This window comes from Trachemys scripta, chromosome 6, assembly GCF_013100865.1.
Source record: "Trachemys scripta elegans isolate TJP31775 chromosome 6, CAS_Tse_1.0, whole genome shotgun sequence".
In the NCBI taxonomy this organism is placed as follows: domain Eukaryota; kingdom Metazoa; phylum Chordata; order Testudines; family Emydidae; genus Trachemys; species Trachemys scripta.
In genome coordinates this window covers 41,809,831-41,833,942 of record NC_048303.1, presented here as the reverse complement: position 1 = coordinate 41,833,942, position 24,112 = coordinate 41,809,831, and the positions used below count along the sequence as shown (strand labels likewise).

Genomic DNA, 24,112 nt, shown 5'->3' with positions numbered 1-24,112 from the left:
AAGATAGTATCCTTTTCTGATATGTGACTTCCTTCCAGTTTGTTGATGCTTCAGGCTGCATGGCCCCAGAGCACTGAATGCTGTCAAGCCTTTGAATCATACTGTCTAATCTGCTGGTCTCTTAGGGTCAGTACCCCCTTTCTCACTGGTTTTGTTTTCTTTGGAAAGTTTTTGATTTATGCAGAATCATTGTCTTGGCGCATTTGTGTTGAGGCTCTGATATGTTGAGGCTTTGCCCATAGAACCAAGTGCTCATTGAATCATCTGTTAGTACTTGATACTTTGAGGCCCAAATCAAAGTTTTACATTGAGCAGCTTTTGGATGAATTCTTTTTAGAGTTTTGGTTAATCAGTACTCGGCTTGTGAGCCATCAGCACTTTTAAGAGTGCATCAGCATATTTTGAGCACTCAGCACAGGTTTTAGTTTTATCTATTTTGGTATGATGTCCTCCTCACCTGCAAAGGAGGAAGGCAGGCAGCTCAGTGGCTTCAAGAAATGTGACTGTACCAGGAAGGTTTCTCTCATAGAAGATCAAGGTAGATGGATTTTAAATCTTGGAGTCAAATATGACAAGCATGATTTACAAGGATTGTTTGGAGAGGATCACCCAGATAACCATCAGGTTTAGTGGGAATTACCTGAAATCTCTGCTCCCACAGAAGCATCCTGAGACTCCCAGACATTTGACTGAGGTCATCTTCATAGAGGAATAGGATTATTTTTGTGTATTGATTTATGGGCTGGCTTCAGCACCACATGTTTTCATGAAATGTTTGACTATAGTAAGGACTGTATGTACAGGAATGGGATTACATATTTTCTCCTGTTGGAATGTTTGCCTGACCAAGGACACCACTGAAGAAGTTGGCTAACAATCACTACATGTCCCCACCAAAGCACTGGAGTGATTAGAAGTCATGATAAACTACACAAAGCAACCCCTTGCTTGTCTCCCATAAACAGTTGGAATACATAGGAACTTTGCTAGACAGAGCTCAACTTGAGATCTTCCTGCCTCGGCAGGATTGAGGATGTTAAAGTCTGACACCGCAAAAGTTGGAACTAGTATGTGTCAACCTGGACCAGGCTACAAATGCTGGCAGGCAGGGCTTCGGCTGTATTCATAATAGCCATGGCAAGTCTTCATGTAAATCAACTTCAGTGGACCCTGATATCCCCAGTGGAGGCAAACATCACAAGAACCATCACTTTACATCAGTATAACAGAACCATTGAGCTTTGCTAGTCTGGAGGTAATCCAGAGGCAAGCTCCAATTAGTAGGATCCCCAAAAGTATCCAAAGTACATATCGAAAAGTGGAAACGATTTTAGGCGAGTGGCAGACATGATCAATTTAGTAGACCTAATGAACCCTCTCTAAGAGCACACATAATTTGAAAGCTTTTTATGTTTACTTTAAGATGAGGTATGATGTGGAGCTGTCAAGTGGTGCTGTTACCATAGAAACAGGGATTAGCAATGGCACCATCAACATGTTCAAATGATCACTTTGAAATATTTGCATTCATTTGTTGGTTTAGTGACTTTATGTATTATTTCAAGACCTGAAATTGGACTTCACAACAACAATCTAAAGGGTAAAACAAAATCTAATTATAAACTTGTTCAGGAATTATTGAAATGAAATAGGGATGGTGATGTTTCTAGTCATCATCATCGTCTTGTTTGTTATTATGATCTCTGAGAGTGTGTGGGTTACCACACTGTTCATTGCCTTGGTATATATGCAGTTCTGTGCAGGGAAGATTGTTCTGACTAAAACCAGAGTTGATTTGAGTAGCAACCTCTATTGGTACAAGCACAAATAAGGACTTGTAGAAACTCAGGTGCCATTGGGCCCTTGAGGAGTACAGGAACCAGTTCATCATCTACATTTTTTTGGGGGAGGGAGGGGAGGATGTCGGAGCAGGGGGTGCACAGCTGGGTTCTGGAAGAAAGGGAGGGGGCTGGGCTGGGTGGGGCCTGTGGTGGGTTCTGGGAGAGAGGGAGGGGGGTTGGGCTGGGAGGGCATGGCTGGATTCTCAAAGAGAGGCTTGGGGGGCACAGCTGGGTTCTGGGAGGGAGGGGAGCTGGTGTCTGTGTCCCCACCCTCCCGGTTGGGCTCTGGGGGAGTGAGGCGGCAGAGAATCAGGAAGAGGGTTTTCTTTAACTCTCTACTCCTGGGGGAATTTTTGTGAGTCTGTATTGTTACAGACATACTTGCTGACAGGTAATTTGATATAAATTACCAAAATAATTGAAACTGCCATGATTATGTAGTGTTGTTTTGACAAAATTTGCAGAATTTTAAAATATTGTGTGCAGAATTTTTGTTTTTGTTTTTTGGTGCAGAATTCCCCCAGGAGTAATGTTCATAATATGTTGTCATCTGTAATGTTAATACCTACCTATGCATAAGTCTCGCTGAATTAAAAAGCTAGTTTCTAGAGTATTTCAAAGGGTAGTGTATGGATAGAGAATTACAAATTAAAACATTCTACTAGGCATATGAGACTGTGCATTGTATGTTCAAAGCTTACAAATGGAGAAGCATTAGGTTAGGGATTCACATGAATTTATATCTACTCATGATGCATTACAAACTATGGGCACTCAATCTACTGCTGCACAACCTTCAGTGTGAGATGTGATTGATCTGCTCAGCAAATTTCAATTGAAAGTATAGAAAATTAACACTTTGACAATTATATATGCGATGTGAAAATATTTCATGTTAGCGTATTGCAAAATGTTGATTTTTGTCACATGCTAAACAGCTTAATCATTTATAGAAAAAATAATTGCCCATGCAAAACCAATAAAAATACATTGTCATTTGGTAGCTTTGATCAATAAATGCCACATTAAGGTGTTGAAATTAACAGTAAAAACTAGTCATTATCATGTTGTGTTTCTGGAACTGTGCAAAAAATGACACTCTTTTTAGTACCGTTGTTTCATCTTGTCTGCTGGCTTACGGCACCATTTGGCAGCTCCCCATCATACCTCATCTAAATGTACATTAAAAAAAGCTTGCAATGATGTATAATGTGGGTGTGTGTAGGATGGGTACATTAAACTCCATAAAGATGTCCCTTTTTGGAGAATTCCCATGTCTATTTGTGATTTGGTGCAATCAGGTCTACATGGATCCTTTAAATGCCTCCCTTAAACTACTTGACTGTCCTTCTGCCTTTTGAATCAGGATCAAAGATCAAGTCCATTTATGTTTATCATGTGTTTTAATTCACAATGAGCTAGCTGAATGTAGACCAGGGACCTCTGCAGCCACCTGTTGTCATGTTCATGGGGAGCCATGATACTTTTGAGACCTCTAGTTAAAAATTCACCCTCTGCCATGGGATAGTTATGTGGTTCTGACAAAGCCAATAAAAGCTCCTTTTGAGCCATTTGCAATGTGTGTAGGTTTTGTTGTTTCTGAGCTTAAGGTTCTGGTAATTGATTTACCTTTAGACAAGTTTTTACAAGGGTTAGGTGGTTTTCTGGAATTAGCATTGATTCCTTTGCACAGATGCTAAAACATTTTGACCTAATTGCATTTACTGTCATATTAATATTTTTCCTATTCCTGCATATCTCCACAAACTCTACATTAAAAGGGCATTAAATCGGTTATTTAATTGTAAACTAAGTACAAATGTTCAATTCTTTTGACACTGCATTTATGAAAAGGGCCATATTTAAATGGCTATCTGATTGCATTTCTTATAGCTATGATCTGGCAGATCTTCAGTTAGTTCACATCACTGCTCCTACTTATTCAAGCAAAGCAGTTTCTGGTGCAAATCTCAAGGCAGACAAAACACTGTTTGCTTAAATTTAGATTATAGGGAGAAATCCTTATTCTTTGTGCTACAGAATCTGAGGTTTGTTTTCTTTTAAGATATCGCTTGAGAGTTTTGTTTGTTTTGAGGAAACATTCTTGAGGTTCTGTTGGTTGATGTAGTTTTTTCCTTATCTTTTTCTGTGGATGTATTTTATACCCCTTACCTTTCCCTCTCTTCTCCACCCCTCCCCACTTAATTTAACCCTCCACTTTCACCTTTCTGTGTTCTGGACATTGGTCTACTTTTGTACAGTGTTGCAGTATTTAATCATTGTTATTATGAGAGATTTCTAAGCCACTTATTTTCCAAGAGTGACATTCCTGTAAATATAGGATAGTTAGAGAAGGGGAAATAAAGTTTGGGTAGTACTATATTTAGCTGGCATGCTCTATTGTGGGAAATTTTCATTCTTCTTCGAGTGCTTGCTCATATCCATTCCATTAGGTGTGTGCGCACCGCGTGCACGATCGTCGGAAGATTTTCTACCCTAGCAACACCGGCGGGTCGGCTGTGGAGCCCCCTAGAGTGGCGCCTTCATGGCGCTGAATATATACCCCAGCCGACCCGGCGCCCCCTCAGTTCCTTCTTACCGCCCCTGACGGTCGTTGGAACTGTGGAGCGCGGCATAGCTGTTCTCCACTCTCCCTAGCTTAGTTAGTTATTCGCAGTTATAGTTATAGTTATAGTTCTAGTGTTTATAGTTAAATAGTTAAATAGTTTTTAAAAGTTGTTCTAGTTGTTATAGTAGTTCAGGGGATTAAGGGGGTCGTCTCCCCCTTTCTCCCCCGGCCGCGGGGCCGGGCTCATGCCCAACGCTCCCGGCTTCAAGCAGTGCGCCTCCTGCGCTAAGCCTATGCCCACGAGCGACCCGCACGACTCCTGTCTGAAGTGCCTGGGAGAGTCCCATCAAACAGATAAGTGCAAGATCTGTAAGGCCTTCAGACCAAGGACCAAGAAAGAGCGGGACTTTCGGCTCCGGCAACTCCTGATGGAGGCGGCACTTAGTCCGGACGCTCCCTCTACAAGTCAGGCCCCGGCACCTAGCGCCTCGGTGCGCAGTGCCCCGGCGGCACCGGCCATGCCGACCACGCGAGTGGCGTCGGACAAGCCTCCCCGGCACCGGACCTCGTCGGCACCGCAAGCACAGCAAGTGCCTCGTCGCCGGTCATTATCCCCGGGGCATAAAAAAGCCCATAAGACGGGGGCCTCCGTGCCGAAGACGCCGGCTCCCCCAGTGCCGGGGGTAGAGCCGAGTCCGCCGGTGGAGCACCGAAAACAGGTGCCTCCAGCACTGTCGACTCCGGCGCCGAGGCAGTTGAGTCCGGTGCAGATAGTGTCTCCACCGAGACCGGCGGTGATACAGTGCCTCCCGTCGACTCCAGAGACCTTCGCGGCGGCGAGAGACTTAATAGCTCTCACGGAGCCGGCACCGCCTCAACCACCGGCACCGACGGCACCGTTGACTCGCCCGGTCCAGTCGAGGGGGAAACCTGCCTTGATGCGCCCTCCATCGCAAGGGCTGGAACCTCGGCACCGGTCCAGGTCCCGAAGCAGGTCCCCACGCCGCTCGCAGTCCCGGCGCCGAATATCACCTCGGCACCGGTCGTACTCGCAGCCAAGATCTTCGTCGCGGCACCGCTCTACGTCTCGGCACCGCTACGATCGTCGGCACCGATCAACGTCGAGACGTAGTTCTCGGCACCGCTACGGTCGACGCTCGACGTCGAGAGGCCGCTCCCGGCACCGGGCATACTCCAGGTCCTCGTCGAGGTCCAGATCCGGCTCCCGGCACCGACGAGGTCATCGGCACCGATCGCGGTCCCGGCACCGTTCGCCGGCACCGCGTAGAGATAGATCATCTCCGGACTGGCACCGTGCGGCACCGCAGCCCACGGGAATCGTTTCGACTCTCTCGGCACCGCCATGGCCATCAAGATCGGTGTCTCGCTCCTCGGAGGACCTATCGAGATCGGCATATCCCCCTCAAGGGCAAGCCGAGGAACAGGACTTGGGCCATTGGCAGGAGATAACAGAGGACCATTCTCATGGCCCATCTCACTGGTCGTTTTGGACCCCGTGGGCGTACCATCAGGAGCAAGGGGCTCCAATACCCTCGACCTCTCGCTCGGGTCACTCCGTTAGAAGGGCCCCGGAGTCCACCATCTCTCGGCCTCCGCCAGGGGGCATGGAGGCTTCCGTGTCCGCACCACCTGACGCCCTGGACCCAAGCACAGGTGATGCTCCGGCCCAGGAGCAGGGAGACCAGGACCCTCCCTTGGATCCTGTACCACCGGAGGCATCTTCCTCTTCCTCTCCGGATGAGGCAGTGGCGGGCACATCATGCACAGGTCCACCTCCAATAGATCTTCGGGCTCACCAGGATCTCCTGCGTAGGATGGCCCGTAATATGGACCTGCAGGCGGAGGAGATAGTGGAGGTGCAGGACCCTATCGTGAATATCCTCGGAGCGGATGCCCCATCGAGGGTGGCGTTACCCCTGATCCACACGATACAAGCCAATGCAGCTACGATATGGCAAACTCCTGCCTCTATCCCACCCACAGCGAGAGGGGTGGAAAGGAAATACTTTGTCCCGTCTAAAGACTACGGGTACTTGTATACCCACCCCCAACCGTGTTCACTGGTGGTGGCATCAGTGAACGCAAGAGAGCGCCACGGTCAGCAGGCTGCAGCGCCTAAATCAAAGGAGGCGAAGCGCCTCGATTTGTTCGGCCGTAAAGTTTACTCAGCCGGAGGGCTGCAACTTAGAGCGGCGAACCAGCAGGCGCTCCTGAGCCGCTACAACTTTAACTCCTGGAACTCTATGGGGAAGTTTAAGGAGTTGGTTCCCCAAGAGTCCAGGGAGGAGTTTGGAGCCATGGTAGAGGAGGGTAAGAAGGTGGCTCGGACCTCCTTACAGGCCTCCTTAGACATAGCGGACTCTGCTGCGAGAACCCTGGCATCAGGTATCGCTATGCGGAGGATCTCCTGGCTCCAGGTTTCGGGTCTGCCTCAGGAACTGCAGCAAACCCTGCAGGATCTGCCCTTCGAAGGACAAGGGTTGTTTTCAGAAAAGACGGACTCTCGCCTGCAGAGCCTCAAGGACTCCAGGACAATCATGCGTTCCCTGGGGATGCATGTTGCGGGCCCTCAGCGCAGGCCATTTAGGCCGCAGCCTCAGCGCTTCTACCCCCCCCCCCCCGCCTCGTCAGAGACAGGACTCGGCCCGGAGGCGAGGGCGAGGTGGTAGAAGAAGGTGGACCGGCCCTCAACCCGGCCAGAACCAGGGGCCACCTAGACCACCTTCAGGCCCCAGGCAGAACTTTTGAAGGTGCGGTCGAGGACGGCGCCCCAGTCATCCCCCAGGATCCAGCCCCCTCCTTTCGAGATCGCCTTTCCCATTTCCACCGTGCTTGGTCCCTTATAACTTCGGACCGTTGGGTCCTTCGCACGGTGGACAGGGGATACGCTATCCAGTTTTCTTCAATCCCCCCCTCCTCCCCCCCTTCCCCGTCCCTCTTCAGGGACCCTTCTCACGAGCAACTTCTTATACAGGAAGTTTCTACGCTCCTTGCTATGGGGGCCATAGAGGAGGTTCCAGTGGAGTTAAGGGGCAGGGGATTTTATTCCCGGTACTTCCTCATTCCCAAGTCCAAAGGAGGTCTGCGACCCATCTTGGACTTGCGCGGACTCAACAAATTCGTAGTAAAGTTGAAGTTCCGCATGGTCTCTTTGGGGGCCATTATCCCTTCCCTCGATCCTGGAGACTGGTTCGCCGCCCTCGACATGAAAGACGCATACTTTCACATCGCAATTTACCCACCTCACAGACGCTTCCTGCGATTCGTGGTAAACACGGTGCACTACCAATTTGCAGTCCTTCCCTTCGGCCTATCCTCGGCCCCAAGAGTGTTCACGAAATGTATGGCTGTCGTGGCAGCGTACCTTCGTCGACAAGGGATACAGGTGTTCCCGTACCTAGACGACTGGCTGGTACGCGGTCGCACCAAAGAGCAAGTTCAAGCTCACGTCCACATAATAGTGCACACATTCAACGAGTTGGGCATCCTACTCAACAAGGACAAATCCACTCTAGAACCTACCCAGAGAATAGAATTCATCGGCGCAGTTCTAGACTCCAGACGTGCACAAGCCATCCTGCCAGACAACCGCTTTGGCACCATCACGAGCCTCATTCAAGGGCTCAAGGCCTTCCCAACTACCACGGTGAGGTCGTGCCTTACCCTGCTGGGTCACATGGCTTCCTGCACGTACGTAACCAGGCATGCCAGACTTTGGCTTCGCCCACTTCAAACCTGGGTGTCATCAATATACCGTCCACATCGGGACAGCCTGAACATGGTGGTCATGGTCCCGAACTCGGTCCTGACCTCCCTCACCTGGTGGCTAGATCACAATGTGGTCTGCGAGGGGATGCCATTTCACGCCCCACAACCCTCTCTGCACCTGGTCACAGACGCTTCATCTCTGGGTTGGGGCGCCCATCTCAACGAACACCATACCCAGGGCCTGTGGACTGCACCCCAGTTAGCCCTGCACATCAATGTTCGGGAACTGATGGCGGTGCGCCTGGCGTGCCAGGCATTTCTCAATCTCCTACGTGGCCGCTGTGTGTTAGTTCTCATCGACAACACCACGGCCATGTTTTACATCAACAAGCAAGGAGGAGCACGTTCGTCAATTCTATGCCAAGAGGCCATTCGCCTGTGGGACTTCTGCATCGCCCACTCAATCCATCTCACGGCATCGTTCCTCCCTGGAGTCCAGAACACTCTAGCGGACCGACTCAGCAGGTCCTTCCAGACGCACGAGTGGTCTATCCGTCCGGACATCATACATTCCGTCTTCCAGAAGTGGGGGTTTCCCCAGATAGACCTGTTTGCATCTCGAGACAACAGGAAGTGCCACGTGTTCTGCTCCCTGCAAGGTCGAGCTCCGGGCTCCCTCTCGGATGCGTTTCTCCTTCCCTGGAAAGACCACCTGTTTTATGCCTTTCCTCCGTTTCCTCTGGTCCACAAGGTACTGCTCAAATTGCGCAGAGACCAGGCACAGGTAATTCTGGTCGCTCCGGCGTGGCCGAGACAACATTGGTACACCACACTGTTGGAACTCTCGGTTTAGACACCGATCCCGCTTCCATTATGTCCGGATCTCATCTCTCAGGACCACGGCCGGCTGCGTCACCCCGACCTACAATCACTCCACCTCACGGCGTGGCTGCTCCATGGTTCACCCAGGCAGAGCAGCAGTGCTCGCACTCTGTCCAACAGATTCTGCAGAGCAGTAGGAAGCCCTCAACATGGACCACGTACCTGGCCAAGTGGAAGCGGTTCTCCTGTTGGTGCGAACAACGAGCCGCGCCCCCGTTGCAGGCACCTATTCCTCTCATTTTGGAATATCTCCTCGCCCTAAAACAGCAGGGGTTGGCGATATCTTCAATTAGAGTTCACCTGGCCGCTATATCGGCTTTTCACCCAGGGGAACTCGCGTCCTCGGTATTCTCTAACCCGATGGTCGTTAGATTCCTCAAGGGCTTAGACCGGATGTACCCACAACAACGTCAGCCCGTTCCGACGTGGGACCTCAACCTGGTTCTCTCCAAGCTCACAGGTCCTCCATTCGAGCCACTGGCCACCTGTTCACTTCTGTACCTATCCTGGAAGACAGCCTTCCTCGTAGCCATCACCTCAGCAAGGCGCGTTTCTGAACTCAGGGCGCTTACATCTGAGCCCCCTTACACAGTTTTTCATAAGGATAAAGTGCAGCTTCGTCCACATCCTGCCTTTCTCCCTAAGGTGGTTTCTCCTTTTCATATCAACCAGGATATATTTCTCCCGGTCTTTCATCCTAAACCACATGCCACTCGCCAGGATCAACGTTTGCATTCCCTGGACGTAAGAAGGGCCCTGGCCTTCTATATTGACCGCACAAAGCACTTTAGAAAGACGACGCAACTCTTCGTTGCAGTGGCCGACCGAATGAAAGGCTCACCGGTCTCCTCACAACGACTATCCTCCTGGATTACGTCTTGCATCCGGACTTGCTATGACCTGGCAGGTGTCTCAGCACCGCACCTCACCGCTCACTCCACGAGGGCCCAAGCTTCCTCGACTGCTTTCCTGGCACATGTTCCGATCCAGGACATTTGTAGAGCGGCGGTTTGGTCATCAGTCCACACATTTACAGCTCACTATGCACTAGTGCAACAGTCCAGAGACGATGCTGCTTTCGGATCAGCGGTTTTGCACACAGCAATGTCTCACTCCGACCCCACCACCTAAGTTGGGCTTGGGAGTCACCTAATGGAATGGATATGAGCAAGCACTCGAAGAAGAAAAGACGGTTACTCACCGTTGTAACTGTTGTTCTTCGAGATGTGTTGCTCATATCCATTCCAAACCCGCCCCCCGTCCCCACTGTCGGAGTAGCCGGCAAGAAGGAACTGAGGGGGCGCCGGGTCGGCTGGGGTATATATTCAGCGCCATGAAGGCGCCACTCTAGGGGGCTCCACAGCCGACCCGCCGGTGTTGCTAGGGTAGAAAATCTTCCGACGATCGTGCACGCGGCGCGCACACACCTAATGGAATGGATATGAGCAACACATCTCGAAGAACAACAGTTACAACGGTGAGTAACCGTCTTTTTTTGTTTAAAAAAAAAAAAATCGTTGACTGTATACATCACCCAAAACATGCTGGGCACTGTAAATATACATTGTATCAATTTAAAAACTACTCTGAAAGAATGTTAACGTTTCAAAGTCGACCACTTCAGAGTTAAGAAATGCTGAAATTAAGATTGAAGATAGTTTGCTGAAGTTTCCAAAAAATAGTGTCAGTACCTGCACCACTTTTAATATGGATCAAAATCAACTTTGTGAAAACCAGTTAAGAGACAATAATGCCAAACTCAGTACTGCAAAAAAGACAGAGCAAAGACACATACCTTACATACACATATGTCCAGACACTCTCAAATGCATATGTTTTCCTAGCAGATCAGCGCTACTCAAGGATGTTTGTGTGACAACGGTTAATTCTTCTCTGTTTGCCAGTGTTCGTGTGAGATTAATCCATTTCCTACTGTTCGTATATTTGAGGCTGGGTTTTTTCCCCCTTTGGAAGTGTAAGCATTTATAACAACTTGTATACATAGTATGTTACTTTTTTGTTTGCCATTGAGGTTCTTTTAGCAGCGTGTCTCTGACAGAATGGATTTGGTCATCTCATATACACCTCTACCGTGATATAACGCGACCCGATATAACACGAATTCGAATATAAAGCGGTAAAGCAGTGCTCCGGGGGGGAGCGGGGCTGCGCACTCTGGTGGATCAAAGCAAGTTCGATATAACACGGTAAGATTTTTTGGCTCCCGAGGACAGCGTTATATTGGGGTAAAGGTGTATATATTTTCTTAACCAGGAAACCTGCAAGTTTTTTTTACAGTGTTGCCAGTGAGTGCCCATTTCTCAGGCCCAGAAGTGGCGCTCCACTGTTTGTATCTGTTCTGTGCATGCCACTAACAATATTGAATTGGTTTGCTCTATGTCCCACAGCAGTCTGTCTTCCAGAAAATAGTCATGTTCCCCACAGCTCCTCTTGCGGCTCTGTAAATACCAGAGGATCGTGCATCCTGTAGTTTGTAGTGCTCGTGCCAGTAGTGTAGAGCTATGCAGGCTCCATGCTATTGTAGGTGGTGGTAGACAGTGACAAGTTCCACGAGGGTTTGTGGGATTTTCAAAGTAGGCATGAAAATTATGTGATAGAAATGGTATTATGGGGTGGAGAAAGGTGCATGATGGGAACTTGATCCCACAGTCCCATTCAGTCCTGCATGACTCTCTTCTGTCCTCCCCATGCATTGCCAAAACTTCCCAAAAGACATTGTGCTGGACAGTGGTGAGTTGCACACTGGGATACCTACCCGTGCTGCTCCACACTGCGTATTGACACAAGCACTCCTGGTGAGTGTGCGCGGTGCTGATGCAAGGAGCCAAGTATGCATGCACACAAGCAATATACTAACTGTGGCAGCTTTATGCAGATGTAACTTACATTGGCAAAAGTTTGTAGTGTAGATGTGCCCTAACTTTAAGACTACATAATTTAGGAACGGAACTTCTAGAAGTACTTTATAAAACTGACTGTTTACATTTTATAATTTTCATTACTTTTGTCAAGTCAGAACAGAACCAGAAGGTTACAAAGGTTTCTTTAAAAGGAAATATGTAGTGCACCACTGTAATAAAGTTTGTCATTTTTTTCTTTAGTGGATGGATTTCATCTCTGACTGGGCTTAACGAGAGTATTCCTGTTGGCATTATGATGATAATCATAACAGCACTTTTCACAGCATCTGCTGTCATCTCACTAGTTATGTTTAAAAAGGTAAGTTGCTTTGTTTCTACTATTTCAGACTACCACTTACTCCACTGTCCCCTGATCTAATTTTCTGCTTTAGGGAAGTCCTCTCCTGCATCTTCACAATTGATAGGGTTAATTGATATTCCTATAGGTCCTCTTCCTGCTTTGCTTTACCTGTACTGACTGCATTTCTGTAATACCTTTTTGCTTGTGTTTCCACAGAGACAGAAGACACTGCCATTTTGTGTGTGTGTTGTGTAAAACAATGATACTATTTCGTCTGTGCAAACTGAAATTGTCAGTGGAGGATTTGAGTGTGGGGATAGTAAAGACAGTAAGTGGTGGGGAGAGAGAGAGAATGTGACAAAACCTGCCCCAGTGGAAGGACAGGACACACTGCACTGAGGTGCCAGGCACTCTGGTTGTAATTTTTGCAACATGGGGGACTAATCAGGCTATTAAATAAGTGGCCTGATTTTCAGAGGTGTTGAGTAATTTTCATCTGTTCTTGGAACCATCTCCCTTTGGAAGTCAGTAGGAGCTGCTGGTGCTCCGCACCCTTGAAAACCAGGCCACTTTTATTTAGCGTCCTAGCTTTAGGCATCCACATTTGAAAAATTGCATTCTCAGATACTCTAGTGATAAGTGCTATAAAAATCCCTAAGAAAGATGTCCTGGACTTGACAGCACTGTAGAAATATTTCCTAGATCAGGATATAGTATGTAGAACTCAGTTCCTTCTTGTTTGCCTTCTATCCAGAAGGCATAAACTTAGACACACAAAATACCCAAATAAGATGTGTGTTGTTCAAATGCATACAGGGGTAGCCTCTCTGTTGTTGTTATTCTAGTTTTCCTACCTTATCTTTAAGGGACTGTCATCTTTTGGGGATTTCAACCATCCCTAAAGGATTCTGTCCTGCTGGTATTTCGGAAGAGGTTCAGAGGTGGCATGGTGGAGAGAGAGATCCAATGGTTATCTTCTTTCCCTCCAAGAGCATAACCCGTTCCTGTGCTATAACTTTTTAAAATGAGTTTCCCTTTCTCCTATCCTGCTGTTCCTCATGGCACTGATCTGTCACACTCAGTTGTCTCCCAGACACAGTTGGGTTCCTCAAGAATACATGATTATCTGGACATGAGCTATTTACGTCTTTATTGATATGGAATAACATTTATGAGAGAAGCCAAATAAGATGGAACTTAAACCTTCATAAGCTTCACTGAAGGAAAGATGATGTTACCTCTGTCTTCATATCTAAGGAACTATCTTAGGGAAGCAACAGGAGGAGGGATGGTGTTACTGGAGGAGTACTTAAATGATTTATTTCAGAGTAGCAGCCGTGTTAGTCTGTATCCGCAAAAAGAACAGGAGTACTTGTGGCACCTTAGAGACTAACAAATTTATTAGAGCATAAGCTTTCGTGGACTACAGCCCACTTCTTCGGATGCATATAGAATGGAACATATATTGAGGAGATATATATACACACATACAGAGAGCATAAACAGGTGGGAGTTGTCTTACCAACTCTGAGAGGCCAATTAAGTAAGAGGAAAAAAAAACTTTTGAAGTGATAATCAAGATAGCCCAGTACAGACAGTTTGATAAGAAGTGTGAGAATACTTGCAAGGGGAGATAGATTCAATGTTTGTAATGGCTCAGCCATTCCCAGTCCTTATTTAATCTTGAGTTGATTGTGTCTAGTTTGCATATCAATTCCAGCTCAGCAGTCTCTCGTTGGAGTCTGTTTTTGAAGTTTTTCTATTGTAATATAGCCACCCGCAGGTCTGTCATTGAATGACCAGACAGGTTAAAGTGTTCTCCCACTGGTTTTTGAGTATTATGATTCCTGATGTCAGATTTGTGTCCATTAATTCTTTTGCGTAGAGACTGACCGGTTTGGCCAATGTACATGGCAGAGGGGCATTGCTGGCACATGATGGCATATATCACATTGGTAGATGTGCAGGTGAACGAGCCCCTGATGGTATGGCTGATGTGATTAGGTCCTATGATGATGTCACTTGAATAGATATGTGGACAGAGTTGGCATCGGGGTTTGTTACAAGGATAGGTTCCTGGGTCAGTGGTTTTGTTCAGTGATGTGTGGTTGCTGGTGAGTATTTGCTTTAGGTTGGGGGGTTGTCTGTAAGCGAGGACAGGTCTGTCTCCCAAGATCTGTGAGAGTAAAGGATCATCTTTCAGGATAGGTTGTAGATCTCTGATGATGCGCTGGAGAGGTTTTAGTTGGGGGCTGAAGATGACAGCTAGTGGTGTTCTGTTATTTTCTTTGTTGGGCCTGTCTTGTAGGTGGTGACTTCTGGGTACTCGTCTGGCTCTGTTAATCTGTTTTTTCACTTCAGCAGGTGGGTATTGTAGTTTTAAGAATGCTTGATAGAGATCTTGTAGGTGCTTGTCTCTATCTGAGGGATTGGAGCAAATGCGGTTATATCTTAGAGCTTGGCTGTAGACAATGGATCGTGTGGTGTGTCCTGGATGGAAGCTGGAGGCATGTAGGTAAGTGTAGCGGTCAGTAGGTTTCCGGTATAGGGTGGTATTGATGTGACCATCGCTTATTAGCACAGTAGTGTCCAGGAAATGGACCGCTTGTGTGGATTGATCTAGGCTGAGATTGATGGTGGGATGGAAATTATTGAAATCATGGTGAAATTCCTCAAGGGCTTCTTTTCCATGGGTCCAGATGATGAAGATGTCATCAATGTAGCACAAGTAGAGTAGGGGCGTTAAGTCAGCCATAAAAATGTTGGCATATTGTGGGGCCATGCGGGTACCCATAGCAGTGCCGCTGACTTGAAGGTATATATTGTCCCCAAATGTGAAATAGTTGTGGGTGAGGACAAAATCACAAAGTTCAACCACCAGGTTAGCTGTGACGTTATCAGGGATACTGTTCCTGATAGCTTGTAGTCCATCTTTGTGTGGAATATTGGTGTAGAGGGCTTCTACGTCCATAGTGGCCAGGATGGTGTTTTCTGGAAGATCACCGATGGATTGTAGTTTCCTCAGGAAGTCAGTGGTGTCTCGAAGATAGCTGGGAGTGCTGGTAGCGTAGGATCTGAGGAGAGAGTCCACATAACCAGACAAGCCTGATGTTAGGGTGCCAATGCCTGAGATGATGGGGCGTCCAGGATATCCAGGTTTATGGATCTTGGGTAGCAAATAGAATACCCCTGGTCGGGGTTCTAGGCATGTGTCTGTACAGATTTGTTCCTGTGCTTTGTCAGGGAGTTTATTTAGCAGATGGTGTAGTTTCTTTAGGTAATCCTCAGTGGGATCAGAGGATAATGGCCTGTAGAATATGGTGTTAGAGAGCTGTCTAGCAGCCTCTTGGCCATATTCCAATTTATTCATGATGACGACAGCACCTCCTTTGTCAGCCTTTTTGATTATGATGTCAGGGTTGTTTCTGAGGCTGTAGATGGCATTGTGTTCAGCATGGCTGAAGTGATGTGGCAAGTGATGTTGCTTTTCCACAATTTCAGCCTTTGCACGTTGACGGAAGCAATCCATGTAGAAATCCAGTCTGTTGTTTCGACCGTCCGGAGGAGTCCACGCAGAATCCTTTTTTTTGAAGTGCTGGTAGGGAGGATTCTGTGGGTTAGTATGCTGTTCAGAGGTATCTTGGAAATATTCTTTGAGTCGGAGACGTCGAAAGTAGGATTCTAGGTCACCGCAGAACTGTATCATACTCATGGGTCTGGAGGGACCTGTTTATGCTCTCTGTATGCGAAGAAGTGGGCTGTAGTCCACGAAAGCTTATGCTCTAATAAATTTGTTAGTCTCTAAGGTGCCACAAGTACTCCTGTTCTTTTAACTGATTTAGGGTGAGCAGCTGCAAATGTGGATTGGAGGGAAGGTGTTGACAAGGTCAGAGCATGGATGAGACTGATTCTGTAAGCAACTCCAGGCTAGAAACATGGGCTAGAGCCAGGTCCCTTTTTTATAGATAGCTGGTTTCTGAGCAGTAGGAAAAAGCATTTTGCGACTACTACCTGGGGCAGTTTGGGATAAATTTTTCCCCATTGCTCTCCCCATCTCTTGGGAAGCATTCCTCTGACCTGTCAAAAGCTCCTTTCCTTCAAACAGTCAGTATGAAGTCATCTTAACCCACCTAAGCAATTTGCCTCACCCTGCCAAATGTGCTACCACAGCAGATTAAACTATACTTTCTATAAAGAGCATTGTTTCTTCTTTTTTTTTTTTTTAACGTTTTAATGCATTAAGAACTGTTTAATTTTGAGTGTCACTTAATGTAAAATATGTTGCACTAGGTGGTTTTCTATACTTGCTATATTTCCATTTTTTAATTGTTTAGGATTTTACCATTTGAATGCCAATTAAAAGGCACATAAGTCTAAAACATCAACAAATATTTGCTGTTGATGCTGGGGACTAAAGTTCACCTGTTTGATTATCCTCCATACAGCTGCAAGCAGGCAACAGAATCAAATTTCCCCATCACTCTATTCATTTAATTTGTCTGACTTTTGGTGTAGCATCTACAAATATAGATAATGCAATGATCATAACACTTTTTAACTCTTGTTTCTCTCCTCTCCCTTCCCCTTTCACCCTCCCTTTCTGTCTTAGGTGCACGGCCTATACCGCACAACCGGTGCTAGTTTTGAGAAAGCCCAGCAAGAGTTTGCAACTGGTGTGATGGCCAACAAAACTGTACAAACAGCTGCAGCAAATGCAGCATCTACAGCAGCAACTAGTGCAGCTCAAAATGCTTTCAAGGGTAACCAAATTTAGTGAAATACGAAAATCACTACAGTTCTTTGACTGTACTTTATTTTCCATTTTCTTAATTCTATTCCTAAAGACTTGCGTTCAAAATACACACAGCATGTATGTCTCTCCTTCAGCTGTGCATGGGCTAAAACAGGAAACAAATTCTTGTTTTATTCCTTTATACATTTATTTATCAAAACAAAAAAACCCACAGCCAACCTCCTTTGCCCTCTTTAAAACATTATATACATTCTAGATATATAATTCTCCCTATTTTCTGGAGGAACAATATTTTGGTGGAAACTTCAGCAATGGCTCTGAAATTGATGTACTTTCTGTGATCAGTTAAATGTATTTAGAGGGTTTTTTTAGTATTTCACTCTGGAATCTTTTGTTTTAACTTAAGGAAAGCATTTTGGAGCAGTTATTTTTGTTCCTGAGAGCCTGTTTCCCTATTTCTACTGTAAGAAGTAGACTGACAGTTTGAGACTCTAGATTTGGCTGCTGCTGTGGCAGTTTCAGCAGCTGATGGACAGATACAAGTATGGTAGATCATGTAAATTTTTTGGGGGGGCAGTAGGTTTTTTAATATAAATCTACAAGTTTGCATGAATATTGTTGAGATATTTGGCCATGCTGAATTAGTGTTTTGGTCCAGGATTTATCTGTACCACTTATGATTATAGTGTTGGTTTGTATCCATTTTCATGGCATACTTTTTTCTAAATCAGAAATGGCTATTGCATAGACATTCTTGCTGCCAGAATGTGTAATGCGATGTACAGTTAAGAGAAGTTAACTGATGGTTTTGATCAAAGAGCTAAATGATTATATTTGCTATTTTTAATTTCAGTTTTCATGTCTTAGGAAAACACATTCTATTAGAGGAAAAATTACCAACCTTTAGAACACTTCCATAACCAGTTGTTTGCCCCCTTTTAAATGCAGTGAAATTTTTGTGGTGTGTGTGTGGGAGGGAGGGAGGGGGTGTTTTTTTTCAGTGTCAATTTGTGTTTACCAGTGGTACTAAATCTATAGCTTGGTCAGTCACTTTATTTACTGCTTTTCCAAAAATCTGAATATACAGTATTTAATTTTTTTACAGGAATATTTTCTCTAATCAAACTTTTTAAACTGTGGCATTTAACACATACTTGAATTCCTTTTAACGCACCTCAGCCTTCATGTGTGATTTGATTCAAGCTGAATAATGAAAATTCTTAACTATTTTGAGTTGGAAAAGTGAAATATTTTTTATCTCCATTAAGAGAGAATAAAATTAATTACATTCACATTGTTGAAATGGATATCTGTCTAATAGATTAAACTGATGCTGTGATGCACCGTGATTCATGCTGGTATTTAAGTAATTTTCCAAATCCTAATCAGCTCTTGCTTCAAAATCATGTCACTGTCTATTTAAGGCCATTTGAGATTCCTGGTAGGTTGGTTTATTGGATGATAATATATGTAGTACTTTGGACTAAGTTTAAAATCGTAAAATGCCAGTTTCAGAAAGTGAGATCATTAAGGACTTGACCCCCAAATATTACATAAATGCTTTCGCTGAAATCAGTATGACTGCTCATATGAATAAGGGTTTGCAAGTTTAAACCTTAACATTATAAAGGCCTGGTGTATACTAGGACCTCTCTGAGTGATGCAGTGAAATGGACCTAATTTCCTAGTATAGACAGTGCTAGGTCAATGGGCGAATTCTCCTGTCAACCTAACTACTGCCGCTTGGAGAGATGGAATGCCTGTGCTAACAGGAGAACCTCTCCTGTTGGGGTAGGTAGTGTGTCTCCTGAAGCAGTGCAGCTGCAGCATTTTAAGTGCTTTTAGACCAGCCCAGAGAGGCCCCATTATCCTGAATGTGGATTGGAGGAATAATCTTCTCACTTCAATTTTTATGCATATTGTAAAATAAGATCATTTTAAAAAATACCCTTCAACAGCTTAATACCTGGAGCAGCGTAGCACTTTCATACATAAATCCCTGTATAAATTACAAGTACAACTTAAATTCGTAATTTAACTTCTCGAAATCCAGTTTTAGTAGTAAAGATAAATATGGTAAGAAAGCATTATAATATGATCTATTCTGAAGTTGTTGTTCATAATTGTATTGTCTCCAGATAGAATTCTCTTCACTATGAATTAAACAATGCAATTGAAATAACAGTAACAGGGACTCTCTCTAAAGCTTTTCCCCAGCACTTTTTTAAAGTCCATAGAGGAGGTTTTAGTTCTCTTTCAAATTTGTTTAATCTTTAATGTTCTATCTGAATTTTTATTTTACAGTTTGTGTTGTCATCTGCTAGCACCTTTCAGGCCTCTCTAGATCTAAGTCCTACTTTTGAGAGTCATCTTAACCAAGTATGAAAATTGTACTGAGGACTTCCTTTAAGGATGGATCTTAAGCCTGAATCAAGCATTTTTCTTTTTCTCATGGGGTATGAGGGACACCGTCCTCACAGTTAGATTTATTGTCATACTGTAGAATAGTAGATTACCAGCATGTGATACTATTAAAAAACAACTTGAAACTGACAGGCACATGTCTACTTACAGTCCTGCTTTAAGCAGGGGGTTGGACTAGATGATCTCCTGAGGTCCCTTCCAACCCTGATATTCTATGATTCTATGTTTATGATTCTATGATTCTTGCATGTTTACCTCTGCACTCAAAAATACATGACGGTACAAAATTAATATATATGAATATTTGTGATCCAGAGAAAAAATATTCTCATTTTAGATTTGAGAACTGAAGGCTGATGTTTGTTAAAATATTATTACTTTACTAACAGAGGTATTGGTCTCTTATCAGTTAACACAATATGCACCCACTTACATTGTCATTTTGTTGTATTGTGGCAAATTTGGTTGAAAGTATGAAGTTTAAACACTGGAATGTCAATAGTCAGTGATCTGTAATTTAGGATTTGGATTTATTTATCCGAGGGATGTTTGTATATTTTGTAAATTACTAACAATGCTCTGCCATTCTAGTGAATGTCATGGTTCTGTAGAAACACACTCATTCTGTCCCTCTGATGTTGCATGTCTGAGTAGTTCACAAGTTTTGTATATTTATTGTATTAACACAAGGTCATAGAATAAAAATACTGTTTCCTGGATGTTTGCTCAGAATAGTTTTAAACAAGATAGGGATTTTTTTTAAAGGTCAGGTAAACATGCAGGAAGGCTGCTCTGTATAAAAGTATCATTTGGTTTTTACAATCTGTATATAAATTGTGTAATCTGCTGAAATGGGAAAGTAAGATGTCCACTACCAGAATAACAAATTAGTATGACTAGGATTGCATTACTCCAATAGTATGAAGGAAAACTTCAGCAGCGCTTGCACCACTTTGTACTTGTGCTATAAAATTAAAGTTTAAAATCAATACCAAATCTCTCTCTCTCAAAAATGTGAGTATTAAACCTTACCTAGGATTTTACTGGAAGTAAAATGAAACTGTTGAAAACAATATTGGGTTTGCTACTGTTTATTTTTCTGTTTTCTGAAATGACACTTCTGTATCAATATTTTGTTCTGTTTCTGTTCAAGTGTAATGGAATAACATTGCTGTCTACTGCTGTTTCATATAATTAATATGTAGAGTATGTTACTGGATTTATTATCTTATATTAAGGGTTTGTAAACAGCTAACTTGACAGTTGATGTAGACCACTGTACTGTAATAGTGTTTTGCAAATGCACAGTACAGTGATACTCTTGTTCTGATATGTAGCCAGTAATTTCTCTAGGCAGTTATCCAATCAGAAGTGAGTTGTTCAAGACAGTTGCACACCTAACAGTAGTGAAATTATCTATAACCAATTTTCCCTGTTTTCCTCTTCCCTTGTTACTTTGTATTTAGATGTTTTTGCAGCAGATTAACTTCTTTAAAGGGGCACATTCAACTCTAAAAAGTTTGGGTATACTATACAGCAAGTAATATTTAAAATGGCTACAATAAAAAGCAAAAAAACCCCACTCTTGTGTATAGTCAGTTATGATATAGTTGCACTTCCTTGCTCATGATTAGAATGATTACATAACTCTCATGCATTGCTCCTGAGGCGGCTTACCAGAAAAAAATGGCAGCAGGAAGTAGGGTGAGCAGATGTCCCGATTTTTGGGTCTTTTTCTTATATAGGTTCGTATTACCCACACACACACACACACACACCCCATCCCGATTTTTCACACTTGCTCTCTGGTCACCCTAGCAGGAAGGCATGTGCACAGAGAATAGGGGAGGGGAAAGAAAGGTAGGGCTGAGCATGCTGGGTGCTCTCTTAAGACCCTTAGAAACAAATAGCGGGGAGGCAGAAAACACTTACAAAAACTTGACATGGTTGCAAGCATCAGAGGGGTAACCACATTAGTCTGTATCCACAAAAACAAGGAGTCCGGTGCACCTTAAAGACTAACAGATTTATTTGGGCATAAGCTTTTGTGGGTAAAAAACCCACTTCTTCAGCTGCATGGTTTACATGGTTTGACTTTTAAAAAATTGTAAGGGATGTTTTGTCAGGAAACATGGAGTTTCAGAAATAAATACAGATTGACAGTTTCCCTTTAAAGCTATTTCCTTCTTGGGAAAGAATTTTATGCTATGTTCACTGTAGTCTTTTCCTAGAAAAGCACCACCAACCCTTTTTTCCTCTCTCTCTCTCCTCACTCACTCACTCACTCTCCGTCAGTCTGTAAAGAGGCATCAGCTGTAACATTTTTTCTGGAGAGCTGCAGAAACAACCATATTTTTAATTGCACATTATCTGTGTGTAGGTTAGATTTGCAAATGGTGCTGTATTTGCCTCCATTTTTATTTTTTGTTTGAAAAGTTTCTTAGTACATCTGTCAGCTCAGTGATTGCTGTGGTTGAGCATTACGGTGGTGAAATAAAACATGGGTTCAGTTATTAGGTTTGTTTTCCTATTGTTAGATGTAATTCTCCCTAGGATTTTCCTCATCTTTGTGACAGAGGGTCCTGTGGCACCTTTAAGACTAACAGAAGTATTGGGAGCATAAGCTTTCGTGGGTAAGAACCTCACTTCTTCAGATGCAAGAAGAAGTGAGTTCTTACCCACGAAAGCTTATGCTCCCAATACTTCTGTTAGTCTTAAAGGTGCCACAGGACCCTCTGTTGCTTTTTACAGATTCAGACTAACACGGCTATCCCTCTGATACTCATCTTTGTGGTAGTTAAAGGGCGATTTTTAAAAAAAGTTGAGTTATGCCTTTATTCAGTTTTCATTATTATAAATGCTGTTGAGGAAGAATATGATCAAAATAGTTCCATACTACTATTTGTTTATTGCTGGCAACCATGTGGACATGTATTCTTAATAAGAAATGTTTAAATGTCTGTTTAAAAAAAGAGTTGTCAATTTTCAAGACATTTATTGGGGTGGGGAGGTGTCTGTCTTATGGGAGCCTAATATGTGTTTTACTCTTCAGTGTCCCAGTCCTAGCTGGCTTGGTAAGGTGAATGCAGTTTGACTCTAAATAAATGAACCTGAACAGAAAAGATTCCTTTCACAAATCAAGCACAGGGCAGAATGGAACAGAGATAATTGAGATACATGTCTGTTTAACGTTTCCCTCCAACAAGTAAAGAAGAAAATTAAATTTCAATAATAAATAAAACATGTATTAGCTTTTGTGAGGGTTTCTGTCTGAGACACTTCTGACCCTGCACACAGGTGAGCATCTTTGTTCTGGAGAAAAATGAGATGAATTTACAAAGGAAACAGTGCATATCTTTTACTTCAATAGTGAGATAATAGCTTAGGTATGTATTAGCACTGAAATGGAAATCACGACACGTTTCTGAGAAATATTTGAAGTCTATGGAAGCATAGCTCTGCAAGCATTCAATTTTGTTCCAGAACAAAACTGTTCCCAATGCCAATTCTTAACAGAAGCATAGGCAGTTACTAGCTAAAACTTTTTCATATTTTCTTACTGTTGTGTTAGTCATATAGTATATGTCCTGTTTCATAATACCCGTCCCCAGTAATAACTGGTTATGGTAAAGTGTTAAAGTAGTACAATGAACCATGTTACTGTATATTATAACACCACCTATTAAAGTAAAAGCAAGGAATTCATGTACATGACATTGGCAAGAGCAGTCTCTGTATGTTTGTGCTGGCTTCTGCCTATGGGCTGTTTATGCATAATATTGCTGTTTTCAGTTTAGTTAAGGAAACTTTCACATCCTGAATAGGGAAATGGGATGCAAATTTTTGATATTGAAGTTGGATATTATGCTGGAGTGATTGACCATTGAGCCCACAGCTAGAACAGAGTTGGAATACAGCTTCTGTACTGTCTTGTGCCCTCAATCTATTGTTGTCTGTCCCTGGGCTGCAGGGAGCACTTCTCTGGATTAGAGGTTTTTACTGCCAGAGCTAGGTGGATAGAGATGCATCAGTTATGGTGATCATTTGGCTCAGAACACTTTAGGCATCTGCGAATTTGCCACTGTTGCTCTTGGAATCCTCAGCTAAGCTGAGTCTGGCAATTTCAAAGTGTTAATTTTTAGCCTTGCTGCAGAAGCTGCTACGAGGGTACATAAATAAAATTGACACCAGCCTAGTGAAATGAGTATTAATTACCTGTGCATTGGCATTCTTGTCACACACTTTACCTGTGCTTGTCTTTCTTGGCCCATGCCTTGAGTGCTGGCAGTGCAGTTGGGAACTTTTTATAGTATTGATGAAGAGCTGTTGTCTCCATGGCATGTCTTTTTGATGTTTCTCAGGGGCGAATGAGACAGTGAGGGTATGCATGATTCTTTGCTCAAAATAGAAGGAAGAGGTGTTACATCTTTTCATTTTAATTACATGTTCTGGAATTGGCTGGATTGACATGGCTTTTTCTCTTCTTTGCTACCCTTCCCAGCGAGGCCAACTGAATTTACTTCTCATTACTGTCTCTGAGTATTGCTAAAGGTGGCTAATGGCTATGCATTTATAGCATGGATTTTGTCCCTTTTCTGTTAGGTGAAGTTCACTCTGGGACCATTGTTCTGAAGGCACAAGTATTCAAAGAAAAGCTTCCATATGCAGTATGAAAGGTTTTTTTTAATGTAA

At 44.0% G+C, this 24,112-nt stretch overlaps 1 protein-coding gene across 1 annotated transcript in view; it reads left to right on the top strand.

Annotated features, from left to right (window-relative positions):
- The window catches only part of SCAMP1 (secretory carrier membrane protein 1), an 81,567-nt gene extending 60,565 nt beyond the window's left edge, over nucleotides 1–21,002 (top strand). The window contains exons 8-9 of the mRNA XM_034773627.1: nucleotides 12,144–12,261; nucleotides 16,853–21,002. Coding sequence (XP_034629518.1) covers nucleotides 12,144–12,261; nucleotides 16,853–17,017 — 283 coding nt within the window. The 3' untranslated portion in view covers nucleotides 17,018–21,002. The remainder of the gene's footprint in view (nucleotides 1–12,143; nucleotides 12,262–16,852) is intronic.
- Nucleotides 21,003–24,112: the final 3,110 nt, after the last annotated feature.